At 43.5% G+C, this 21,480-nt stretch overlaps 1 protein-coding gene across 2 annotated transcripts in view; it reads left to right on the forward strand.

Moving 5' to 3' along the window:
• PIP5K1B (phosphatidylinositol-4-phosphate 5-kinase type 1 beta) overlaps positions 1 to 21,480 on the forward strand; it is a 296,745-nt gene that overhangs the window by 260,327 nt on the left and 14,938 nt on the right. For both annotated transcript variants that reach the window (XM_026001576.2, XM_072762266.1), the window contains exon 14: positions 15,497 to 15,614. In XM_026001576.2, coding sequence (XP_025857361.1) covers positions 15,497 to 15,614 — 118 coding nt within the window. The remainder of the gene's footprint in view (positions 1 to 15,496; positions 15,615 to 21,480) is intronic.

The raw sequence follows: 21,480 nt of genomic DNA on the forward strand, positions 1-21,480 counted from the left end.
TTTTTTAACTTGAAAGGGTTCAATAGCTATAGCCATCACATTGTGGATAACACAAAACATCAAGGAAATAGTCTTCCAGTATTTGAAAACTCTTTTCCCATTCAGAACAGACGTAGTTCATGTCATTGACAAATAATTGAAATTTTGACATGTGTTACACAAGGAAATGCTCTCAAGGACTCGGAGTGACACATACTTTGAGAGCATTCTTATGAATTGCCATTGAGAAGTTCCATGTAAACAGAATTTAGACATACATACGAAAGGTGGGCAATGTCCAAAGTCAGTTGAGTTTTTTTTTTTTTTAAGATTTATTATTTACTCATGAGGGACACACAGAGAGAGGCAGAGACACAGGCAGAGGGAGAAGCAGGCTCCCCGCGGGGAGTCCATTGCAGGACTTGATCCTGGATCCCAGGATCACGCCCTGAGCCGAAGGCAGATGCTCAACTGCTGAGCCACCCAGGTGCCCCAAAATCAGTTGAGTTTAAATCAGACTCCAAAAATGAGTAATTTAGACTTCTTGGGTGTAGGTAGAATAAATAGGGAAGGGTATAATTTCAGCAGGAGCTTGGAAACATGAATATTAGTATTGACAGACTGCTAGCCGCATGAATGTGTAATGAAAAGGCAGGTTGTATGAACAGGGTAAAATAACAGGTAGCGTATTTTGTGGTGTCTTAACAAAGCGCCGAATCACTTCTTAGTTGACTTGGGCATGCATTTTCTGGAAGCTGGAATTTATCATGTGCGATGCATGGTGCATGGCTATGTGTCTGACCCCAGTATTCATGGCTCCTAGACCCCAGGCAGGGCCTGCCTACAGAGGCACACTGCCAGCCCTTCCAGGCACTCTCCACACCAGCTGCGGAGCACAGCCTGCACTGAACCTCGAAGACACAGACAGGGCTTTTGGGGTGACCAGCATCTTCGCCCGAATTCATTGCTACACTATCCAAACTGGATTGTTCTGGTCCCCAGCCATTCACAGGAACACACCACACCACTTCTGGGCTGCACATCAACCCTTATCATCCTTCTAAGCCAATATTTCTTCTTTTCTTGTTTTTAGATTTTCGTATTTCTTTATCTCAGCCAAATACTTTAGTTTTGAATAATGCCTATGACAGATTTCTGCAGAGTACTATTTTCAAGAAAGTTACATGGGTAGCTCAGTGGTTGAGCTCAGGGCGTGATCCCAGGGTCCTGGGATCGAGTCCCACATCGGGCTCCCCGCAGGGAGCCTGCCTCCCTCTGCCTATGTCTCTACCTCTCTCTCTGTGTCTCTCATGAATAAATAAATAAAATATTTTAAGATAAATTATATGGGAAATAGTACATATGCAACTCACTGAAGTTTTATCATGCTAAATATATTTGGAACTTAATATCCTACTTCCTGTTCCTACTTTGCATGTGTGATTACAAAGTATCCTCCTATAAAACTCTTACTTTTATAATATATATTTAATAAATATTATATCTTTAAGATCTATAATCTGATTTGATAGACTTACACAGTAAAATGATTACTGTGATCAAGCTAGCTAAATTATCCATCCTCACATGGTAATTTTATTTGTTTGAGACCAGGAGCTTGGTTCTTCTTACTACATGTTAGCTTGTATGTTTCCTTCACTAGATATGGACTCTTGAAGATAGAAACTGTGTTTTGTGTCTCTTTGTTTTCGACTGGTTGGTTTGGTTTTGGGGAGGAGGGGTTGTTATATAATGCAGTATTGTTAACTAGAGTCACCATACGTTACATCCTCAGGACTTGTTTATCTTATAGCAGGAAAGTTGTACCTGTGTGTGTGTGTGCGTGTGTGTGTGTGTGTGTGTGTGTGTAGTGAGCAAATGGCCAGTATATACTAGGGTAGTATCAACTGAGGTCATCATGCTATATCCTTGATCTCTAGACTTACTCATCCCACATAACTGCAACTTTGTATTCTTTGACCAACACATCCCATCCCCCTGCCCTGGTAACCACCATTCTATTTCTGTGTATCTGACTTTTTGATACTCCACAAAGAAGTGAGACCATGCAGTATTTTTCTTTCAGTGTCTGTAAGCTAGTATTTCTTGAGGTATATTCTAGAACCACCTGCTTCAGAAACAAGTTGTTCAAAACGTCACTCCCAGGGCCCCTAGGTGGTTCAGTTGGTTAAGTATCTGCCTTTAACTCAGGTCATGGTCTCAGGGTCCTGGGATCAAGCCCTGCACTGAGCTTCTTGCCAAGCAGGAGGTCTGCTCGCTCTCTCTCTCTCTCTCTCTCTCTCTCTCCCTTGCCCTGAAATAATCTTTTTTTTATTATTATTATTTTAAGAAAGTCATTCCCTGGGTCTGTTGGCAATCCTAATTGTACATTAAAGCTTGAGAATCACTGTTTAAGCAAGTGGGTAAGCTGACCTTGTTTTTAAAGCACCTAATTTGTTCTTTAAATCATAGGAAGGGTCTTGGACAAAAAGGTCACTATCTGAGATTAAAGCCAAGTCATGATTTGAAAACCAAAATAAGTCCTATTTGTTCTTCTCAGAGATGCCAGTGCTATAAACTTCCCAGAGCATCCCAGCCAGGCACCTCCCATTCTTTCCCCACTGGCATTCTTTTCAATTTAACTCCCCCTAAACTGCTTCTGGTTTTTTTTTTTTCCTGCTTCTGTTTTTAATGACTCAGGACAGGGTGTTGACCTGTCTGGCAGAGACGAGTAGTTTATGTGACATCTTCCGATTATTCAGATCAGAGCTTATAATTAGTTTGGCATTGGCCTCACCATGTATAAGAAACTTCTTGTCATTCTGAACCTCCTTGAAGCCACCAGCCACACTGAAAATCAATTCTGCTTATGGGTTTCTGATCGCCCTGAACAGTTAGAATTATAATATACATCTGTGAAAGCAAAGCTGCCTTGTAATCTGTTCTCATATTATTTTTTTCCACCAGCTTCCGCAGACTTGATAGTAATTTGGACATTGACTAAATGATGCCACGCTTCTGCTGACGGTGGTCATTTAAGCCCTCTGCATTTTTAGCATTCTGGTGTAAGGAGGACCCAAGTCCAGCCTGAAAGATAGGGCTCAAATATTATCTAATGATTTTTGGTAAATAATAAAGCCTCAATGAATGCCTTTTGGGTTTGACTGAAAAGGGGCCTTACTTTTTCAAGTTAGAAATGTAGTGTTCAGGGACGCCTAGGTGGTTCAGAGGTTGAGCATCTGCCTTGAGCTCAGGGCATGATCCCAGGGTCTTTAGATCAAGTCCCACATCAGACTCCCCACAGGGAGCCCGCTTCTCCCTCTGTCTGTGTCTCTGCCTCTGTGTGTCTCTCATGAATAAATAAAATCTTAAAAAGACAATAAAGTTCTTTTTTAAAAAAAATGTAGTATTCAGGGGATCCCTGGGTGGGTCAGCGGTTTAGCACCTGCCTTTAGCCCAGGGTGTGGTCCTGGGGTCCCCAGATCGAGTCCTGCATCGGGCTCCCTGCGTTTAGCCTGCTTCTCCCTCTGCCTGTGTCTCTGCCTCTCTCTCTCTCTCTCTGTCTCCCATTGATAAATAAATAAAATCTTTAAAAAATAAAAATAAATTTAACATGTAGTATTCAGCAAAGAATAGGAATGGTACTTCTTTCAGGTCCACAGAATACTAATTTCCTGAATGCTGGGGTGAGGTGACTGGTGTTATGGGCTAAGGTGGGGGAGAGTGAGCACGAGCGAGCCAGCCCATTGGCCAAAGCAAGGTTTTCGTAGGAGCACCAATAGCTCCCCGCACAGGTTTGCTAGGATTGCTGTCCCAAAGTACCACACATTCATGTGGCCGACACAGAAGCCTCTTGTCTCCCCCACGTCTGGAGGCCAGGAGCCCACCATGTTGCTCATGTTGCCACCTTCCCAAGCCTGTGAGGGAGAATCTATATTGTTGCTTGGTGGTTTGCGGTCTTTGGCATTCCTCAGCTTATAGAAGCATCACCCCCATCTGTGCCTTCACCCCCACGTGCTGTTCCCCAGGTGCACCCCGGGACCTCAGTCACACGGGATGAGAGCCCACCCTGCTGTGGTGCAAAGTCATCTGAAGTGACCCTATTCCCAAGTAGGGCCCTGTTGAGAGGTACTGGGGGTCTGGAGTTCAACACAATTCAACCTCTAACACCATCCCTCTGAAAAAAGCTTTGCTTTTCTGGATTTTTTTTTCCCAATTCTTATAGCAAGTAAGGTCACGAAGTAGCCGAGCATCCGGCTGCTGACCACTGTCTGTGGGAGGGAGATCACTGAGGGGCAGTGTATTGTGCTGAGGTTGGAGAGGAGTTATCTCCTGGTCATTTTCTCTTAAACCCTTTTGGGTCCTGTCAGCTTACACAGCAAAAGGCATATCCAAGCTTCTGAAAGAATCCAAGCTTTTGGAAGCTGGAAGGACTTCATCAAAAGCAAAGCTCTGATGTTTACAGGGAGGAAGCTGGAGCCCAGAGAAGTGAAATGGCTCACCCAGCTCCTTAGCCCCTGTGCGTCCCAACAGTGCACCTGAGTTGGTACCAGAAGTCAGCCACCCTGCCTCTTGTTCCAGCTCATTCTTCCACATACAGTATCCAAAGCACATACCGTACTGCTGCTCCCAGCTGTGGAGGCCATGGGTCTGCTGGGATTGACAAGACCCCAAGTTCCCATTGCCTTTGTGATGCTTTGCTATAGCTTAAGAGTACAGTCACCTTGGCTTTCAGCACATGCCACCCAGCTGGGGCTGTTTTGTGGGGTGCTTGTATTAGAATTTGTTTTATCCCCCTGAGCCTTACCTCTGGGACCTACTTAAATATATTCTCTCTCAACTCCATGGATAAGCACTCTGGGAAGAGAATTAATTCTGATACTAAGGTCTGCCAATATGGACAGAAGACATGTTTTCCAAGAGATCCTAAGTGTGATTGAGTGCTGTGTGTCTAAGAGAAATTATTTTGTCAAGGTTTTTTATTTTTTTAATATTATATTGTAATGATATATATACTTATTTGCTTCTTTGTAGCATTTATATTTCTCCTACATTTTTCAAAGACTTTAAGTCAATGACCCAGCAATGCATGAACGATTTACCAACTTATGTTTTGCTTGTACCTACAAACAGTAGGTACAAGTACCTACAACAGACAAGGCACTCAGTATACATTTGGACGAATGACATAGTTTACTGAGTAAAAAAGTAGATACTATTTTTGATGCTGGTAGTTCATTATTGAAATATAATTTACAGTCACATCCACAAATCTCAAATGTGTAGTTCCACAAATTTTGACTGATGTGTACACGCATCACCCAGATCACGATAAAGAATATTCCCGTAACACAAGAAAGCTCTCTTCTGCCCCTTGCTGGTCAGGACCCCTGAGGTCATGGACACCTTCTCCTTTCTTTTCTTCCAGAAGCTGAACAGTTTTAGCTTTCCCGTGTTGTCTGTGATTCATCTCAAATTAATTTTTGTGCACAGGGTATCAGAGTTCCTCTGGCTGTTCTTCAGTTTCTATATCTGCTGCTCCACTTAAGTCAGACAATCAAGACTTACATAGAGTAATAGACTGGTCCCTGCGAGATGGATCCATAGATCTCTTTTCTTTCATAATTGAACCATTGTTGTGGAGAGGATCTTAGAAATGCAGCAAAGAGCTCATTGTCTGCAGTAGTTGGATATTTGGAGGCAATGTGTATAGGCCATGGCTCCAGTTGTCAGCCTGGGTTAAGTCCAGGTGCCACCATTTACTCCCGGTGGTTCGCTGAGTTAGCCTTAGTCCCCACATTACAAACAGATAGCAAGAGACCCAACCTAACAGGGTTATCATTCCTGATTTGATGAAATCATGTGTGCAGTACAGTCATCACAGTACAAACATCACTCTCAACAGCAACTGCTAGCTTTAAGCGTGTGTGTGGGAAGGTGTTGGAAAGGAAAATAAACCTCCTAGAGATGTGTGGTGGGAAAGGCCCCTGACCTTGAAGGAGGGTTCCTTTGCAGAAGAGGCTTCTCCCCAGAGCCCCCTCCCCCCCAACACACACACACACTCATTCCCCCCATTCTTCTGTGCAGCTCCTTTTGCTGGTGCTGGGAGCTCAGCTGGCCCTGCTCTGGGAGCCATCACCTCAGCTTCCTGTTCCCACCATGCCTGCCCCCAGCAGCACAGTGTTGGCTTCTGTCTTGACCTGCCGGGTCAGAGTGCTGCTCTGTGTGCTGTGTCTGCCATGGGCTTTATGTCTCGGGCGTTCACTTATGGGGGGAGAGCGTCAAGCTCCAGGCCAGCACCAGACCCCCGGGGCAGCCATCCACTGATTTCCAGGAGAGGGACTGCCACTCTACCTGCCTCCAGGAGGAACCGGCCGCCTCCTCGTGTAAAACTAGCAGAAGGTGGAAAGCACAAGACAGCAGCAGAAATGGCCACAAGGCAGAAAGAGAGCAGCAGATCCCTCTGAAAGCCCCCACCCCGTGTGGCAGGGCAGGTTAGGAAGGTAGGTGGTGGAGCAGTCAGGCAGTGACCATGGCCCAGGGCTTCCCACTTCACTGGGGCTCCCCTGGGGCATCCAGCACACTTGCCTGTGCACTCAGCCCCTGAGCTCCCCATCCTGGCATAAGTGTGAGCTTTGTTGCATGCAGATGCTATTGGGGTTGCAAGTAGGAGCCCCAAACTCCAGAGTTTCACACCCTGTAGCTGCCTCAGCCCTCCCACCACTGCAGCCAGATCTGAGCCCTCCTGGGAGAGGCACATGGTGTTGACTTGACCATCACATGTGTCTGAGCCATGCTGGAATGAGCCTGCATCTCTAGGGCTCAACAAGTACTTGCAGCCTTTGAGAGAGACTAGGCTGCCCTGGTGGGTTTTGTCTACAGGGAGAGTTATCCCATCCGCTTTTCTTATCAGGTAACATTCTGGTAGCTGAACTTAAAATAGCGGAAAAGGAATTCTTTGTGAAATGTTACGATAAACCTGTCTGTGCAAGCAGATGTGATCCAAGCCCCACCCCCACCGCAAAAGAGGCAAGAGTCCCAGAGGTAAAAGTCATGGTACAGACAAGCATGACTCTGTCGGCATTCACTGTCATGTGCGTTATCTGACTTGGGTCTCTTGATGGCCCTAGATGGGCAGGGCAGGACCTGTCATTCCTATTTCTAGAGGAGGAAGCAGGAGCTCGGGGTCAAGACTTGCCCAGACTAGTCACTAATAATCAGAGGACAGGGCTCATGTTTAGGCCTCCTCCACCCTCAGTCTACACACTCTCTGGGTTTAAACCCCATGGCAGTCCATTTCTAAAGGGCAAAAAAACCCCTAACACAAAGCAGCCTAACACATGGTGAATTTAAGCAAAAAACTAAAAAAAAAAAAAAAAAAAAAGATTCCACTTAATCTCATTGGGAACATTTTTCTTTGAGTGGCCCAGCAACCATGGCTTTGAATCCAGAGAGGGAAACAGAATGCTCACTCCCTGTTGGCCAGGCATTAACAATATTTACATAGTCATAAATTCTGTGCATCAGTTTTCTAATTTTAGAATCAATCCATGGACAAGGCAGGAAAAATGTGGTTGTAGCTACAAGATAGAATATAAATATTAACAGCCATGACAAAGTAGAGATTTTAAAAAAAAGGGTTAAGTGTATCTAATGCAAAGTGAGAGAGGAAAGCAGGGGGACAAAGAAAGTAGTACAGGAAAATAAAGATATCTAGTAGATGAAATAAAAAAAGGTTAGGTGTACTATTCAGTTACAAACTAAACATAAATAGCAAATGCTGGGGAGAAGTGTGGTGTAGGAGAGGTTCACGCCCTCTGATGGAATCAATAAATGATGCTTTTAGGTTGAGAATACCTTTTATCCCCTGATTCATCAAAAGGTATGAAAGGAACCACCAGAAATGCTTAAAAAGAGAGAGAAAGAGAGAGAGATCTCTAAAGAAGCTGCCCCTGGAGTGGGGCTCGGGGGTCAGGAGGTTGTTGCTTTTCATCATAAGTCAGTTGCATCATATGATATATTTTTATTACTTTGATAAAAGAACATCCAGACAATGAGAGGATAACTTTTAAAGACAAGAACTGTGGAGCGTACCATATGTCCCCTGAGCAAATGTTCCCTTGGAATTAGCTCTAAAACATTCATTAGGTCTGCAAACAGAAATCAGAGTGTTCCAGGCCATAAAACCATCGATGACTTTTCAGCAGTCCAGCCAGGCTAATGCTCTCCAATAAAGCCAAACTAATGGTGTTACTAACGGAAAGGAACGTTTTTATAAGTGACAGAAAGGCCTCTGTGTCATTGGGGAATCATTAACGTCTGCTCCCCCGGGGGAGCACTGCAAGGGATCTGAAATGCCCCCTCCCGAACAGCTCTTACCTAGGACAAGCTTGCCATGTGTGCAGAGCCCAGAGCAGCTGCAAAGTATTGGCAGCTCCTCTGATTGTACAAGGGAAGAACACGACTGGGTGGATTAACAGTTTCCTGAAAGCCTTGTTGCAAATTAGGCTCAATTAGCCCTCAGACAGTCTGAATTGAGGGAATCGTGGCAAAAGTTGATGGTGCAGAGCCCAGGCAGGCAGCCAGGCTCTTAAACCTAGTCACGTAACATTGCTTCTAGAAATGGATCTTCCCAAGCTGCAAGGCTAAGGAATGGCAGGCCCTCTGACAACCGTTGGGTTGTGAGGGCATTGCTCCCAAGAGAGATGCTCCCACTTATAGTGACCCCCTAAAAAGCAATCTGGAAAACTATCAAATTAGAAATTGATTCCAAATAGTCGTGCGCCCAAGAAACCCACGGTACAGGAAGAAATTAGGGCTAAATAACAAGAATATCCGCCAACGTCAGAAGGGAAGACAAATGTGAAATTGATCAGTGGCTCAGACATTTAAGTGAAATTCCTTTTTAGAACCAACCTTTACTATTTGAGGCATCTTCAAGGAAGGAGGAATTTGCTGCAGGCTATGGATGCATTTAGTTGGGTTGGATGGTTTATTCTTGCATTATCTCCCTATTCCTTTAACATTTACATTTCATTAATTTTTTTAAGTAGCAATGGACATTCACATACACATAGGCTCTTAATCACAAATACTTTATGTTCTATGTGAGGCGCTTCTTGATTAGGAAAGAGACCGCTTTATCCTCCATGGTGTGAGAACCTTTCCTCATCTCCTCGCTAAAAACATCACAGGATGTGAAAAATGAATAATTTTCATTATCAGTTTCAGCAGAAGCCCAAAACAAACCTGCAGGACTTGCAAAAGCAAGTGACTGGAAAAAAAAAAAAAAGTTGTGCAACCGGTAGCTGACCATCCAGAGGCAGTTGGCATGTGATCTTTGCAGAGAGCTGTCGGGGGGGTGGGGGTGCACTGCAGTGGGACACTTCAGAGTGCCGGAGGGTGCCCCATGGAGTACAGGGGACCTACACGTGTCCCCTGATGTCTGGCTCCTGCCTGACTCCACTGGCGGAGCAAGGATGAGTTTGCTGTTTACAGATGATCCACACCACTCACTCACTCGTGTCTCTCTATGTTTTAAGAATTTATCCCATGGTCTGTCTGCCTTGATACTGTGTAAACTACAGGAGGCGGAGATGCTGATTTGAACCTGCTACATCCTAGTGCCTCGACCACAAGATTCATAAATGGGTGTGTGTGTTGTACATTCATTACCCTCATCACTCCTGCATGTTTGGTGTTTTTCTCCTTTTATATATAGGAAACGAGAGCTCGGGAGGGTTAAGAAACTTAGCCAGTATCACACCGAGCTAAGAAGAGCCAGAATTCAAAACTAAATCATCGAATTCCAAAGTTCATGCTCTGTCCGCTCGGGTATCTGTTTTCCTAAAGTGCATTCTCTTTTAGGGGAGGGACCTGCCAGTTCTGTTCTCTGATCTCACTCGGCACGCACTGAGTAAGGAGCACGGCAAACATCAAGACAGGTTCCTGGATTGGTCTGTAGCTTTCAGTCCCCGCCAAGAGGTATTAATGTCAGGTTATCCTGAGTGCACTTACTGGGACTTCACCGTATACGCGCCTGAGGATTTAGAATTCTTTCATCTGTCATTTTAGTAATTAAAATGTTGGAAGCTTAAGTATTCTTGTTAAATATTATCCTCTTTTTATTGTGGTAACACACGCATGACATAAAACTTCCCATCTTAACCACTTTTAAGCATTCAGTTCAATAGTGTTACGTACACTCCCGTTATTGTGCAACCCACCCCCAGAACTCTTTTCCTCTGGCAGAATTGAAACTCTGTCCTCATGAAACGGCTCCTCATTCCCCGCCCCCATCCACCACCATTCCCCTTTCTGCCTCTGCATTTGACTACTCTAGGTACCTCATTAAGGTGGAATTACACAGTATTTCTTTTTTTTAAATGAAGGCGAATTAAGATTTTTTTTATTTATTCATGAGAGACACAGGCAGAGGGAGAAGCAGGCTCCATGCGGGGGGCCTGATGCGGGACTTGATCAGGGGACCCCAGGATCATGCCCTGGGCTGAAGGCAGACACCCAACCACTGAACCACCCAGGTGTCCCCATAGTATTTGTCTTTTAGTAACTGCTTTATTTCACTCATGTTAATGGATGAATCTGTAGGACATTATACTATGTCAGAATTTGCTTCCTTTTGAAGAGGGAATAATATTGCATTATGTGTATGTATCAATTTTGTTTGTCCATTCATTCATCAGTGGGCAATTGGGTTGCTTCCACCTGTTGGCTCCTGTGAATAATGGTGCTGTGAACATGGGTGTATTCATTTGCTAGGACTGCCATAACAAAATACCATAGACCAAGTGGCCTGAGCAAGAAAAGTTTATTTTCTCATGGTTCTGAGGCCTAGAAGTCCAAGATCAAGGTGGCAACAGGGTTGGTCTCTCAGGAGGCCTCTCTCCTTGGCTGGTCGATGGCTGTCATTTCCCCTCTGTCTTCATGCACTGTGCATGCCTGTGTCCTAAACTTTTTAAGATTTTATTTATTTATAAGAGAGGGAGGAGCAGAGAGAGAGGATCAATCAGACTCCATGCCGAGCACAGAGCCCAACGCAGGGATCAATCTCAGGACCCTGAGATCATGACCTGAGCTGAAACCAAGAGTCAGATACTCAACCAACTGAGCCACCCAGGTGCCCCTCCCTAATCTCCTCTTTGAAGGGCACCAGTCATACTGGATCAGAGACTAATGATCTTATTTAACCTTAATTACCTCATCTCCAAATAGACACACATTGTGAAGTACTGGGGGATAGGACTTCAAAGTATAAATGGGGGTTTAGAGGAGACACACCATTTAGCCCATAATACTGGGTAAACAAATATCTCAGACTCTGTTCTTAGTTCTTTGGGGGTACATACCCAGAAATGGAATTGTTGGCTCACAGGGTAATTCTATTTTTAACTTTTTAAGGAAGAAAAATTGTTTATTTATAAAGCATATTTTGCTTTTCCCCAAACCTTCCTGGACATCTTTACTCTCCTCAAGCAAAGATCTGTGGGGTCATATCCAACACCATAAATTGCCTTTGTTTTTGCTGGATCCCAGGATTATTTTCAAGCTCCTAGGCACGTCTACCTATGCTACTGCAGTTTCGACAACAAGGGCAAATTTCTAAAATTTCAGCAGAGCTAGCCCTAGAAAAAGTGTTTAATTGGAAAACAAAGTTCAGATCCTAAACTCTACTCAATTGCATTGTGACCCTGGCCAAGTACCTGCATCTCCCTGCCTGGTCCTCAGTTCCCTCAGCTGTGAAGTTAGAGGCATTGGGGTGACAAAAACTGGAGGGGTCGGTCAGAGATGATGTAAAGAGAAGAGGCCAGAGAATGCTGGGTGCCCTGGATGGAGCTTCCAGTACCTGGGTGCTGCACCACATCAGTTAGTCCTGAAATGTTGTAGAGGGTTCCTCAGGCTTCCACGGACCTGCACGCATGGTCTCTTCACCCCACAGCGTGAAATCTCAGAGCCCAGTTCTTTCATGTTGCCAGGTCAACTAGATTTTTTTTTTCCTCTAAGGAAAAAATGTTTTTGAGTAACTGCCTTATTAATCAGGAATTTACTCAAAACAGCTCTAAAACTGATGTGACCTAAACTATTCCATCAGATTTGATATTTCTAGTACTGTCCACTGAGCAATCAATTTTAAAATCATGATCCTTAGGTGCCTTGTGAAGCTCTTCACTTAAGACATTTCACTTACTATAAAATTTCTCCATCTAAAGGAACACAGTTTTGTGTATTACTAGAAGAGTTTTAGAATGTTTTCAATATCCCAGAAACTCCACACCCAATAGCAGTCATTCCCCTATTCCCCCCCTCACCCCACCCTTGGCGACCACTCATCTGCCTCTCTAGATTCACCCCTGTTGTTGCACATATCAGTACTTCATTATTTCTTATTGCCAAGTAATATTCCATTGTGGGAATTATTTAATGTTCATCAACTGGTGGGCATTTGGGTTACTGACACTTTGGGACTATTCCAAAGAATGTGACTGGGAGCATTTGTATTGCAAGTTTTGGTGTGGGCACCTGTCTTCCTTTTTCTCAAAGCTACATCCAGGAGTAGAATTGCTGGGTTGTGTGGTTTCCCAAAGCTGCTGCAACTTTCTGTACAGTCTCAGCAGCAGCGTGGGATGGCTTCAGTTTCTTTGCATCCTCTCCAGCTCTTGCTGTCGCCTGTCTTTATTATAGCCAGCTCAGTGGGTGTGAAGGGGCAGCTCACATAGTTTTTACTTGCGTTCTCCTCATGATTGATGTTTAGCATCTTTTCATACACTTATTGGCCATTTGTTCTTCTTTGGAGGAATGTCTGTTCAGATCCTTTACTTTTTAACTGGGTGATTTGCCCTTTTATAATTATATGCAGGTTATATAAAGAACACATAAATAAGTCCCTATGAGCCTCATTTTCATCCCCCAACTGATGCTCAGATTATGCTAATATTCTATTTAGCTAATATGCTATATATTCTAATATGTGTGAAAACAGTACAAATAAAGTTGATTTTTATCAAATTTAACTAAGACTGAGGAAATCTGGTATTTCTGGTTTTCTGTAATCATAGTATTTTTTAGCTAAAATAATAAATGTACCTGTTAAATCCCAAAGAATACCCTAAATTTTTTCTAAACTTTGCTGGTAGCTTACTCATAGTTACCAAAAGTAAAAGATTAATATTAAACTGAAAAATACTCAATGGGTTTACTTCTAGGGGAGTGACTCTGGATACAATAGGATGGCAAAAAAAGGAAGATGACTTTAAGCTGTATTTTGCACTATTAAAAAATAAAAATGTATTAAGAAAAATTACTTCCAGGGTGCCTGGCTGGATCGAGCAGTACAGTATGCAACTCTTGATCTTGGGATCATGAATTCAAGCTCCACTTTGGGCAGAGAACTAACTAAAAGAAAAATCACTTCCAGAATATTCTGGGTTATATACCCTTAATCTTAAATATCACACCTGAAAACTCAAAAAGGGAGAAGCTTAGTTTTGAACTTCAAATAAATTCTATGATCGTAAAATAACCCAGAAGCCACTAGTTATTATTTAAAATTATATAAAAATAAAATAGGAACAAAAAAAAAACAGGAATAAAAATCAGAGTCATACCACACCTATGTATTTCCTGACCACCTTGTTTCTAGCTCTGATGTTTAAGGAGATAAGTAATTCATCTTTCGTGGGTGACATTGTAGCAGTTGAAAAAGCAAAGGCCAATTAAAGCCCATCACTACATCATTACTTTTGACCCAGAAAAGAACTTGAGCAATATCATTACCACACGGTGCTTCTCAGAGCAGCTTCCCTTGAAAGCGGATAGTTTACTAAACCAAGGAATCTGTAAAGGTTTAGAGTATACATTCAGCAGCTCGACAGAGGCCACGCTCCCCTTGCTCTTTCAAGTCCATCAGAACAGATTGTGTCCCACACTGTGTAACCCTGCTTAGGGTTTTGAAAACTAAGAGGATTTTTTTTTTTTCTTTTCTGTGTCCGGAATGTAAGAGAAAGCCCATTAAGGCAGACAGAGTACAGGGGCTCTGTACTCAGTACCCCTTCATTTCCATGTTCTCCCATAGACCCAGCCAAGAGGCCCCCAGGAGACTCCTTCCACCCCTTCTTCTTACTTGCCTAGTATTTTTGTAACTTTTTCATTATCTTTTATGATCAGGAAAAATACAAATGAACGTGATTTTTTAAGATTCATTCAATTCTGGTGATACTTTCTTTAATATTGAAAAGGTCAGGATTTCTATGTCACAGAGCTTCAACTAATGGGTTCATATGTATGGAAAGAGAGGTTTGTGTAGCCTAGGGAAGGGCAGTGGGTTACAGTGCCCTCACCAGTCTCCTGGGCAGCAAACTCCAACAAGAAGCTCAGAGAATGGCTTCAGACCAGACTCCTCACAAGGGATGAGCTGGGCCCTGCAGGGGTGAGAGAGGGAGCAGTTTTCTACGCTCCTGCTCCCAGCCTTACCAGGTTGGCTCCACCTGGCTGATGGCCAGGCCCCCTCTCACAGCTCTTGAGGCACCCATTCTCCCACCACTATTGGCGGATGTCACGTTTCTGCAAAACCTTCCCCTGGAAAATTTCCCAAGGTTAAAGATATAACCTTGATTCCACTGGGGGGAAACCTGTGCATCCCTGAGCCCCTAGATGGATTCCCAACCTCAGTACTATCAGAATGGACCAATTACTTCAACAGTCGACACTGGTTCTTGTATCGTGACCAGACAAGGTGGTTTCCCCTCTTAAGGACTCTCCGGCACGACTGTCTACCTGCATTCCTTTGGTGGTGCTTGTCCTGACTGTTACCAAAAGGACACCTAGTCTATCCTCACAAGCCTGTGATACGGTGCTCGGGGTCCACACAATTCCTTGTTACTCAGAGTGTAGGCCTTGGAGCTTATTAACAATGAGAACCAACAGGCTCTGTTGCAGATCAACTGCATCACATGTGAGGGTGTAGGGCCTAGGAAAGTGGGTTTTAACCAACCCTCTGAGGGATTCTGATGTGCATTTAGGTTTGAAAATCAAGGTTATAAGTGGACCTTTCATGCCAAAAAGGAAAAGAGAACAGTACAAAGAAATCAATACTGATCGGGCACAAGGTTATCTTTATAAACCAGCAGAGCCGGAGTAAAGTGGAGAACCTAAGCAGCAGGAACAATCTATTCGAAGTCCAAGCTGGTCGGTGGGGCCTCTAGATTACAGCTGTCCACCCTCATGAGGCCGGGGACCCCACAAATCACTTCTTAGAAATACAAACAAGTGTCCCATGCAGGGCAGTAAACAGAAAATAAACTGACCAAATTATTTAAACTCAGGGAGCGTCTCTCCAGGTAGGACCATATTGCCTTTGAATTCTGAAAATCATTTTTTTTTAAATCATTTTTTTTATCCCAAAAAGCTTTCCCAGACTCCACCTCGTTAGCCACAACTTTGGAGGGATCCACGGATTTTGCTCTGGAAGCCACATGCTCATTATCCTTCTTTCTTTTTCCAGTAAAGGGTTACCTTCCAGTTCAACATTTACCTTGGAAGAGGGGACCATCTACTTGACTTCTGAGCCAAATGCTCTGGAAATGCAGGATGATAATGCCTCCGTGCTTGATGTCTATTTAGTAAGTACTTGTAATTTCTTCCCCTTCCCTTCTGATTTACAGATGGATGCAGGCCACGGCTTACACAAGAACAGGTTCTGTGTAAACCCAGGCATACTTGGGTTTTAAACAAAACAATGGCACTCCACCCCTTCTACCAACAGTGTGTCTTGTCACAAGCCATGCTTTCATGTAGTTCATATAGAACATTCCATGAGAGAATATGGAGGGTAAGAAGCTCAGTGACCCTATGTGATAAGAGACCAGATCCCTGGATCACAAGGCAAGGTGTGGCTCCTCCATGTTAATGTCTTGACTCCACTGTATCCCCCTTGTGCATTAATCTTCTTGAATCCTGCATTACTGCCTCGGTAAACTGGTAGCTGAGAGGTACAGAACTGGGCTGTGGTTTAGAACCTTCAGTCAGCACTAGAGAATCTTGGCCCTTCTCTGTCAGTTGTCACCAGCCAGCTGCATGACCCAGGCAAGAACCTCTCTTGTGTGTCCTTATTTGCCAAAGGAGGGGAGTCATGCTTACCTCACCAGGCCACTTAGAGGATCGAGTGATCACGTCTGTGAACACCCTTTAGTGCCAACTTGTCAGCAGTGGCTTAAGTGAATTATTTGATGAGGTTTAGAAAAGTATGGTGGACTAAACTATAAAGAGAAGGGGTGTTTTCCCTACAAAACACATCCCACACACATTCTCCACATCCCTGTATACCTGCACAAAATCACATAGAAGGGACAACATGTGGATTTCAAGTCTTCCACTCTTTCAAGTTTTGCTGAGCACATGTGTGCAAGCTCCATGTTGGGAAGCGGCTCCACTTGGTATGTGCCTTGAGCCACACACACCCCCACTCCCTCATTTTACCCTTCTCCATATGCCCCAGCCTGGCCCTATATCCTCGAGTATACTCTGCAGGACCTCCGTCACCGAAAATGCTACTCATTATCCCAGCACCCTCCAGTGTCTTCCCACTTCTCCCAGAGTAAGATCCAACGTCCTCAACGCCCTGCATGGTCTGATCTATTCCACCTCTCTGTCCTCCTTTCTCTGCCCCTGTCTACCAGTCATACTGGCCTTGGCATTCCTCCCATAACTAAGCATGTCTCTGCCTGAGGACCTTTGCTTTTGCCATTACTGTCCAAATGCACTTTCTTAGCTGTCCCAAGCTTGCTCCCTCACTTCCTTCAGTCTCAGCCCAAACATCTCAGATACGCTTTCCATGACCCCTTATATAAAACAAAAGCCCCGTCTCCACAACAACCATTGTGGAAGGACTTTTTTATTTTTTTTTTAAATAACCTCTGACTATCCTGGTTGTAGCACTAATAATTTTTTTTCCACTGGGCAACACTCCTCACACTGCCCCCACTTTTTAAAACAAGTCATGGTGTATTTTAGAATCCTTACAGACGAGTGGTTTCCTCTGTATCACCAAGATGATAGGGAAATAAATAGAAAAAAAAAATACAGTAATTTCCTGGTCCCAGGTGAAGTGTGAGAACCAAGTGAAATCTTATTTTCATGAGCTAAGAGTTCATGCTCCTTGTATGTATCTTTAAAAAGCCAGATTTGCACCAACCGGGGGCACGTGTTACTCCCAAGTGGAATAGGAGATCACGAGGTAGTTAAATGGCTCTGCTGAGGCCAGTCCTTTATCTGTTCCCCTTATTCCTTTCCTGGAAAGCTTGTCTCATTAGTCATTTTAATTGCTCCTCCTTGATGTTTTCAATTTCATTTACAAGAAAACTGCTTATGTGCTTTTACTACCGTCTAATTTTATTGTGCTTCTGTGCCTTTCTTGGACAATGAAAAACAAAACTTTTGAGAAAAAGGTTAATGCTTGCCTCCAGAAGCCATAGGGAAAAGCCACAGTGTTAACTGTTGGTAGTGGAGAGCACTTGAGCACCAGTTAGAAATGAAGGCATCTGGGAGTTTAGAACTCAAGGGAGCAGTAGTGATGGTCACCCCGCTGCTGGCTCATCCCCTTGCCCTCCCAGCACAGGGCTGGTTGTGCTTCAGAAGCCTGGGAGGCCAAGCAGCAGAGAAGGTAACAAGGCAGTAGAAATTCTCACCAAGCTTGGAGAAAAGCTGATCTGGTCTAATCTTATTTTGTAGCTACTCACGATAAGCTATTTAACATTTTTTAGTGCTTCCTACAAGCCTGGAAATGTCCTAAATACTTTGTCTTAAGCCATTTAATCCCCCACAACCCACTATGAAGCAGACGGAGCTCCATTTTACAGAAAAGAAATGGAAGCACATGGAGATTATCAACTGGCCCCAAGTTATGCAACGAGTAGCTGATCAGAGCTGGGATTCAGACCAGTGGAGCCTAGCCCCAAGCCCACTCTTAATTACTGAGCTACACTGCCCTGATGAGGAATTACACTGCCTTTGCAATACAGAAATTAGACTCCGAGAAGTCCAATGAGTGGCCCAAAAATCAGATAAGAGAACATGCAAAGAAAATACAGAGGAAAGGATACAGAGACAAATTTGGGTGAATAAACATGAGTTCTTTTCACATTTCAATATGGAATGTGAAAATTCAAGAATGCTGTAAGGGGAACAGTTTGGAGCACAGGATTTTGAACAGTAATAAACGGCCCAACTGAGCACATACCATGTGCCGCCAGCCACTGTCCTGGGGCTTTTCTGACACGAGCAGCTCCAGGAAGGTAGGTGTTCTGTTGGTCTCCATTCACACACATAAGGAAACAGAAGCTCCCTTCCAGTTCTCAGAGCTGATAAATGGCAGCTGGAAATTCAAATCCAGCTCCATTTGCTCTTCTCCCTAAACCCAACCCATGAAGGAAGCACCCGTCCCCATGGATTTGGCACTGGTTATACATACAGGTCTGCCAACCACGTTGCTGGAGTCCTGTTCCTTATGAAGGTGAGAGGACAAGAAAGAGGGAGGACAGTGTTTTTAAGGCTCTAGTTCTTGATATTCTAGTACAACAGTTCTTAAATCTTTTGATGCTGGTACCTCTTCAAAAGTATTGAGGATCCCACAGAGTTTGTGTATGTAGGTTACAGTTATCAATTATTTATTTTAGAAATTAGAAATTTTAATATTTACTCAATTCAATATCATTAATTCATTCAAAATAATTAAAATAAATTTCTATCAAAGTATTTTCCTGACAAAAGGAAATTGAGAAGAGGAGCATTATTTTATATCTTTAAAGTCCCTAGTATCTGACTTAACAGAAGGCACTTGTTTCCACGTTAGTCTGTTGTGATAGGGCACTCCTTGTACCAACACCGTATGCCCAAGAGAGGCCAGGGGAATGAAAAGACACCTTCATATCAACGAAGACTTGATAGATCCTCAGAAATGGTCTCCCTTCCACTTGTTCTAGTGCTTTAACTTAGCCCCCTTCTCCTGCTGCAGAACAAAATGGGACATAAGTTAATTACACAGAAATAGGCACAGGGGTTCTGTGGAGATCTCTGCCTCTCATTAACCACTGACCTTAAATTGATCACCCATTCAAGGCCTCTCTTTTCTCATCTGTAAAATAGATCATTAAATCACCTCTAAGACCCCTTCCAGTTCTGGCCTGCTGTGGCTTACTCTAAATTATAAAGACTTACAATTAGAAAGTTTTACCAGAGTAACTAGAGTTGTTTTCCCAAATTTTGCTGTGTCATCACATCCTCTGTCCTAAACCTTCACGGTATTTAAACTTAAATTTTTTGGCAATACATCTAGAAAGTTCTGCACCATGAATTTGTAATTCCAGGATGTGTTTTCACGCTGGAGATTTTTATTTTGTATGTTGCACACTCCTCCAGTTCTGAAAGGACATGGCTCGTTGCCCTTTCTTCACTATTTCCATTTGCCTCTACACTGTGAAAGACTGAATGGAAAAGATAAGCAGGAGAAGGGAAAACCTTGGCTCACCTTCCTCTGGACCTAATTAGAATCTTCTTTAGGGATGCCTGGGTGGCTCAGTTGGTTAAGCATCTGTCTTTGGCTGAGGTCATGATCTCAGGGTCCTGGGATTGAGCCCCATATCGGGCTTCTTGCTCAGTGGGGAGTCTGCTTCTCCCTCTGCCTATCACCCTTCTTGCGTACTCTTTCTCACTCTCAAATAAATAAAATATTTAAAAGCAACAACAAAATCCTCACATGAAGGGCAATCAGAGGCTTCTGCGGGAACATTATGTTCAGAGTTGTAACCAGACATAGTCTGGTTTCTCTCGTAATGTTTCTTCTCCTTTAAGATACAGTATTTCTCTATCAGTAGATATAAGTCTCATCCCCCAGTGCTGTTATTTATATACTAACATATAATACTGCCTCTATCCCTTTAAAAATATAGAGGATTTAAACCAAATAATGTATGCACACCAGATAACATCTATTTCGTTTTCAGGATCCACCCACATTATGTGTGTATCAATTAGGCTGGCTGTCCTGCTTTCTGCCGTGATTTGACATGAAATCGAAAGCATAGTTTACCTTAAAAGGCAGCTAACTGTTCCATCACCCTGACTAAAGAAAGCATTGGGTTTGGGTTCCGTGTTCCTAGCTGTCACCCTGCACTGCTCTGAAAAGGCCATTCACCTTCACTCCAGAGCCTTTCAGCCTGATTCATTTGCCCATACTCAATTCGAGGGGCGGTGTTTCTGAAGATTATTTTTATCCAGTGACCAGACATGTGTTTTGAATTTGGAGTTGATGGCACAGATTGGGGTATTTAAAAGAATACAAGAGAGATGTGCAGGCTCTATTGAGCCTTCATAATACAGTCTGCATAATAGAGCTAGATTCCACTTTGTGAACAATCTCAGATAGTCTATGGCACTGAAGCTGTCACTGTCACTACTATCCTACTTGTTAAGGCAGCTTCTCTGCCTGACGTAGAATGCAATTTTGTATTAAGGGTAAGAGGAGCCACCACCAAAATGCAGCTGAGAAATGTTATGGGGATGACTAGTTGGGAACAGATGGGTAAGTAGGGGATAATGGGATTGCTTGTCTCATAACACAGAAGTTTGAAAGGTGGCTGCCACCAACAATGACTTCCTTTTACTCTCAAATTTATATACTCTCTTCTTTTTTACACTTTCCCTATTAACGCCTCTCACTAATAGGTACTTTCATCCAGATAGGTGTCTCTGCAAGACAGCTGTTGGAGTACAAAAATAGCTGTGGGCAAAGAAGAAACAGTTAAGCCACTCCTTAAGCCATGCCTCTATTGGAGATTAATGCTTTGATGTGTAGCTGGTGGACAGCTTGATTATTTAATGTGTCTTTAGGGTGGCTAATATTCTTTGATCACAGGACGAAGGGTGGCAGAGAAGTGAAAATGATTGAATTAACAGCTTATCATGGCATTATGTAGAAGAAAAGCCTGAGAAAAAAGAAGAAAAACACTTTAAATTAGGTCATGGGGGTCTTAGAAAACCCACCGGAACTTTCTGCCAGGAGAAACTGCATTTGTGGATTTGACTCTAGTGGCATAGAGCTTAAAGACTTGTATGCAGAGTATCCGGGTTCTTTAATCACTCCTATTTGAGCCAGATTGGCTGCTGGTGGGGCTGCTGATTTGAAACAGGGGCGATTCTGTTGCTTCTCAGCAGAGAGCCAAAGAGGCTGCTTGGGTTGTGGTAGATTTTAGTGTGAGCGGAGGAGGAGAAGGAGGAGGAAAAGCAAGCCACTGTCTTTGGCTTGTAAGGCAACCAGAATGTGGTTTCCTTCTGCCACATGACCACATTGGTAAGAAATGGAGACATTTCAGCAGAGCAAAATAGGACCCTTTGTTTATCTCCAGAAATGCTTGGCCCTTTTAAGTCACTGACCACTGTCCTAAGACATGTGGATGGGTGGGAAATATGGATCCCAGCACCTGGACCCACGGC

Source organism: Vulpes vulpes, chromosome 1 (assembly GCF_048418805.1).
Source record: "Vulpes vulpes isolate BD-2025 chromosome 1, VulVul3, whole genome shotgun sequence".
NCBI lineage: Eukaryota > Metazoa > Chordata > Mammalia > Carnivora > Canidae > Vulpes > Vulpes vulpes.